General features: G+C 37.1%; 1 protein-coding gene across 1 annotated transcript; it reads right to left on the minus strand.

The window, feature by feature from the left end:
* Positions 1-5,346: 5,346 nt before the first annotated feature.
* On the minus strand, positions 5,347-6,297 carry LOC110933840 (zinc finger BED domain-containing protein RICESLEEPER 2-like). The gene has a single exon (XM_022177042.1). The coding sequence runs from the start codon at positions 6,295-6,297 to the stop codon at positions 5,347-5,349; it is 951 nt and encodes a 316-aa protein (XP_022032734.1).
* Positions 6,298-6,514: the final 217 nt, after the last annotated feature.

The raw sequence follows: 6,514 nt of genomic DNA on the forward strand, positions 1-6,514 counted from the left end.
ACCAAGTAGCAGTTCCAGACCCACAACTTCTACCTTTATATCCTGACCAACCCATGAATCTAGAACAGAACCAGGAAAACCAACTTCCAATCCCAGCCTTTGATCCAAATGAGATACCTTGGATTCCAGCACCGAACTCTTTAGATCAGTGGTGGGACGACAACCGGTCATTTCAGGAATTAGGAATTACTGAATAATCCATATCCCTACGAAGAACAGGAACCACTTTACCCTGACCCAGTGCCAGCCCCAATGCCACCAATGAGCCATGAGAATGTAGCAGAACTTCGCCAATACGATGAAGAGTTGGTTGAAGAAGGAGATCGAATCCGCGAAATTGGAGAAAAAACTCGTATGGAAGTATGACGAGAACGAGATACTATACTAAAAACAAGTCACTTAATATATATACACATACGTGTGTATTTTGATACTTTGATAAAAATATCACCTAATAAAGATATGAACTAATATATATCACCTATATATATGGATGCATAGTTACTAGTGTTTAAATTCCAGTTATTGTTGTAATAGATGCATATATGAATATGAAAAGAGTAAAGTCGCAATGATCGACGTTGTTGGTTAAATATGCTTGAGTAATTGTTTGTTTAATTTTGTGATATTAATACTTGATAATGTTTACAATTCAGTTGTCAAACGAAGTAAATCGGGAAACCCAGAATAACAATAAGAACGGGAACCAAGTGGATAAAAGTGCTATCGAACACATAGTAGCCCAAGGAATCATAGATGCCATGCCATATATTATCAACACTATTAAAAAGGCATAAAATAATTCCGTAATAGGCAGTAAACGTGCACCCACTGAACCAAGTCACAGTGTGAATGGAAATCACGGACCACTTATTTAAGCTCCAATACCAAAAAGAAGAAGGACCGTCTCATATGGTTGTTCTTATAAAGAATTCTTAGCCTGTAAACCCATAGAATTCTTAGGCAATGAAGGAGCCATTTCAGCCTTAAGCTGGATAGAGAAGACAGAAGCAGTTTTAAAGTTAAGTAAATGTGTTGATGAAGATAAGATCATGCTTGCTTCTAATCTTTTTAAGAATGCAGGCTTAGAGTGGTGGAATACCATTCTTCAATCTAGAGGAAGTGACAGGGTTTACAACATGGAATGGAACAACTTTAAGGAGATAGTTGAAAAGAAGTTTTGTCCTCCTCATGAAAAGTAACAGATTGGTAACAAGTTACCCGAAGTTTCAAGGTTAGTGCCTTCGGCTTTGTGATTTCCCCGTTCTTGTTTTAATTTATCTATTCGACCTGCGACTTGGATAAACGTGCTAATATGTTTTTTGTAGTTATGTTGTGTGTGAGTGTGTGTGTAACGGGTCAGTCTCTAAGGCGTGTTGATAATTGGGTCGTAAAGCGTAATTGGGCCACATGTGTGTGTGTTGTTTGACGAAACCCATTAACCCATTTATATGATCGATTGAGCTTGGCCCAATTAGGAGATGTTACACTTGAATAAAACTCAAACACAACCGGCCTAACCCACTGTTTTGGGTTAGCATTTATAACCGGCCCACCTGGAGTAGGATAGCCCACTTCGGCTAATCACATAAACCGCCCCAAGCATGCATAAATTGTGTATACGTATTATGTTGTTAATTAAACCTTAATACTCAAACAAACCCTACTCTTCCCTGATCGTATGCACGGCAACAGTAGAGCACCCCCTTCGAGATAACACTTTGTTCGGCAGATTCTTGGTTAGTAATTAACATCTCGGTTCCTTCTTTATGTGCTTGTTTGTATTGATTATTGGTGGTATTGTTTATCATAATAATTTGTTGTTTAAAGTTCTTGTTGGTCCAATAACATCTTGAAAGAGTTAACAGTTGTCGGCTATTGTGTCTTTTGTGCATGTGAATCTAGTCAAGTAAACCTACCATGTGCCATTAATGATGAGGTGAGGTTGGCTATTAATCGATGTGTGTGCATAAAGTCAGTGTATGATTCCAATCAATTTTGATGCAAATTAGTTTTAGGGTCCAATAGATTGTGGGTAATGATTTGATAAGTTGAATAATCTTGAATGAACAAATGACGGCCCATGTGGTTGTAATCTTGATATCACCAAATAGTCAAGATTAATTATTAAGCAATGATGATGAGGAAACTAATTGTTTTGATAATATGAAAAATTAATTGTGATGAATACATGAAAGTAGGTATAAATTAATTAGTTAATCATCTTGTCTTTTATAAACTAAATCTTGATATTGTTTGCATTAGAAGACTGCTGTGTTATAATGGTAAATTAAGAGGAAAAAGGACCTGATGTTAACATACATATTCGATAGAATTGGTCTATTTAGTTTATTATTTTGGGTTGATTGTTGGGCTACGTAACAAGCTGGGGTTACACCGGGCCCAAACACCAGTTTTTACTGGGTCGAGAGTTATAAAAGGGTTAGTAAGCCCATTCTAATAGGAGTTGGGCCGCAACATAATGTGTGGGTGGTTTGGGTTTGGAATGAATGTATTGGGCCGGGTGTATAGGCAGATTAACAAGGGATAGTGGGGTTGATAGTTTGATATTAGCAATGCGAATGTTTTGAGTGTACTGGTTTATGTTATGATGATATTACATAATAGCTAAATTGGTATGTTATAACTAAAGGATTAAAGAATCTTATGAATGGTGGTCATTATGTGCATGATCAGTTGATTGAGGATTTGATTGTTGCTATGTGTTTTATGATATATGTTCCTGTAATGTGAGAATACTCATAGTCCGAACGCTCGTTATAACATACATGATAGTATATGATGCCTACTTGTGTAATGTGCATGTGGAATATAAAGATTTTAGCGATACACAACTAAATGTTAATGGTATCCATGTTAGGGTCGTTTAGAGCAATTTGATTACGTAACTAGTCTTACCGAGCAAAACCAAGGTGAGTTCACTGCTCTTTTTCCAAGCATGCATCCCGGGGATGGAAATCGGGTAACGTTCCGGGGAGGATCGTCAGGTTTTTGGGATGTTTGTGATTATTCTCAGTATCTATCATATAAGACCCCTAACATCTACCGATAGTTGCCGGGGAGGCAACGAGATTATTAGTTGATAGCGCTATTAGGTTTGGCACCCTCACACCGTACCGGGGAGGACGGTCGTGAACTAATTTCCTTAAAGCATGACCAATGTTTTGATAGAGACATTGGGGTTGGGCAAATACATCTAGTAGCCATTTCGGTAATCGAGTTAATAACAACGTCAAATCAACTTATTAAACTGTTTTGTACATATATCTGGTAACTAAACTCGGTAACAAAACTTTGAACTCACCAGCGTCGTCTGACACACTTGTTTGCATGCTTGTAGGTCGTTAGCTGTATTGCATTGGAACTTGCGGTCTGGAGTAGCTGGAGTCTCATGGTTCGACTGGATGGATTTATGTTATTGATTTCTTGACACTATACTTTGATTTTGAAACTATTTAATTTTGCTTCCGCTGAATACTTTGGTTTTCACTTAAACTGGTTAATGGTATTTTTATTATTAATTGAGAACTTTATTTGAAACATGTATGGGTTCAATGTAATTAGTGGCTCATTGTTGGTACGTCACACGCCTATCAGGGACACTCCTTAGGTGGTATTTTGGGGGTGTGACAAAGTTTCTGAATCATAGAATGATTGGGGTAGACTGCAGGGACTATACTACCATATTCTTTGAATATGCAAGGATGGTACCAACACTAGCCTCACCAGAACCAGTGTTAATCTCTCGTTACATCTGGGAATTAATCAGTGAGATCAGACATGTAGTCAAGGCAGTTAGACCACAAACCATAAAAGAAGCAGTAGAACTTGCTAACACTTTGACAAATGAATCGGTACGTACGCAAGAGGAAAACCAAAGAAAGAACCTAGCCTAAAAGATTACCCAGGAACTACGTTATGGTAATTCCTATCACGGAAAAGGAACAGGTTCTTCCTCTACACCCTACTGTAAGTTTTGTAAGAAGAAGCACTCAGGAAAGGGTGTTGTGTAGGGGTGTTCACGATCCGATCCGATCCGGTCCGATCCGATCGAGGGTATGCTCATGCTCGGATTGAATTACAACCGATCCGATCCGAGCGGATCAAATTTGTAAAACCGATCTCAAAAGTGATGCTCATGCTCGGATTGAATTTGAATCGATCGGCTCGGTTTCACTCAGTTTCGCTCGGTTTTTATCAAATCCTAAAAAAAAGCGAGCGGATCGTTTTCGCTCGATTGAATAATAAGGCTTCGTTCAACAAAAATAAATTCTAACTTAAAGTCCGAATACAAAAGCAACACAAAATAAAGTACGAATACATAAGAAACACAAAGTAAAGTCAGAATACAAAAGTAACACAAAATAAAGTGCGATTACAAATTGTCATTTAGTTCAAAAGCCATAAACTTCTTCTTTAGGCTTGTTCATCTTCATCCACAAAATTCAACTTCAAATCAACATATAACCTATAAACACAAGCATTAAACAAAACCATTAAGTTCTACACATTACAAAACAACTTTTAGGTTTTGTCAATTATAAAAATACCTTTCATTTATTATCAGACCCATCTGAAGTCAACACATCAATTTCCAATTTTTCTTCATCTCTTGCAGCTTGCTACACATTAAATAAAACAAAATACAAATGTTAATGCATAAACTAGAAAAGTATAAGTAGGTTATAAATGTAATAAAAGCTTACTTTCAATGTTTTTAAGGTTGTTTTTGAGCTCGCCTTTAACCAATCACTTCCACAAACAAGAAGTTCCACCATATCCTTTGAAAGAGAGCTTCGGTAGTCATCCAATATACGCCCCCAGCACTAAAGGCTGATTCGGAAGCCACGGTAGTATTCGGGATGCCAAAAATGTCTTTCGCCATTTTACTCAAAACCGGAAACTTGCTACAATGTTGACTCCACCACTTCAACACATCAAACTTTGGATCCATACATTTTAGGTTTTGCTCATCCAAATACTCATCAAGTTCAGATTTTCTTTCAATCGACATGGTTCTTGAATTGAGGCAAGCATAAAAATCATTCGTGTGTGAACTTGATTCATTATAAGATGTTTTTGAGCTATTCATGGCAGCCTCAGATGTCTTATATGCATTACAATACTTGTCAAAAAGTGATTTCAACTTACTTTTCACATCTTCAACTATGATCTTACATTCATCCTCTAAATACAATCTCTCAAAAGTCCACTCAACTGAGAACATCTTAAAATGGGGATCTAAAATTGATGCAATAGACATAAGGATCCCAATTTCCCCCCAATATTTCTCAAATTTCACATACATCGGTTTACTCATGCTCTTCAAGAAAGTATCATCGAAAAAAATGCATTACATATCTCTTTCTTCACTTCATAAATTTCAATAAGAAACAAGTTTGAAGTTGGATACGATGTACCGGAAAACAAATTAGTAGCTTTTAAAAAAACTACAAGTAGATTGCAAACTCTTTCGGCACGATTCCATTCATCAACTGTGGGGGACCACACAAAGTTGGAATCTCTCAACGCATAACCTAGAAAAGCTTGTTTATAGTGAATAGCCGATTCAAGCATACGGTGCGTTGAGTTCCACCTAGTTTTTACATCGGTACATAAAGACCGATTAGTTGATATGCCAAGTGTTATTGCTATTTCACCAAATTTCAATAAACGACCTGAAGACTTCCTCAAATATTTGACACCTTCTCTAATTTTTACAAGACTTGATTCGATAGTTCCTAAACCATCTTGCACTATCAAGTTTAAGATGTGAGCACAACATCTTATATGAAAAAACAAACCATCAAAGTGTAACTTCCCCTTTCCCTTAAAATTACTCATCAAAATGTTGGCTGCCCTATCATTGTTCGATGCATTGTCTAAAGTGATGGTACCTATTTTGTCTTGGATACCCCATTTTATAAGACACTCTAAGATACCATCGGATATAACCTCACCGCTATGGGGTGGTGCAAGCTCATTGAAACCTATAATGCATTTTTGCAATTTCCAATCACAATCAACAAAGTGAGCCGTTAAACACATGTAACCAATCGTTTGGTTAGATGTCCAACAGTCACTGGTGAGGGATACCATCTCAGCCTTTTTCAAAGTTTTCTTTATCCTCTCTTTTTCTACATCTACAACTTTTATGCAATCTCGAGTGATTGTAGACGTACTAACTTTTTCATACAGAGGATTCATAGTCTTCATTAGGTAATTAAACCAGTGGTACTCTACAAACGAAAAGGGTAACTCATGTGCTATGATCATTTTTGCAGTTATATTACGAATTTTCATTTGACTATAACCCCCATCCGGCTCAAAACCCTCAAAAGCATCACAATCATGTTTACCACTATCAAAGTTGAGAAAACCGTTTTTTTTTACCTTGCGCTTTTTTGAATAATCCGCATTCTTGAAGGTGTCGCCTCATACTTGTTGAGCTCTTCGAGTTACCGCGTACATATGTATGCTTGCAATAGATGCA

This window comes from Helianthus annuus, chromosome 4 (genome assembly GCF_002127325.2).
Source record: "Helianthus annuus cultivar XRQ/B chromosome 4, HanXRQr2.0-SUNRISE, whole genome shotgun sequence".
NCBI classification, from domain to species: domain Eukaryota; kingdom Viridiplantae; phylum Streptophyta; class Magnoliopsida; order Asterales; family Asteraceae; genus Helianthus; species Helianthus annuus.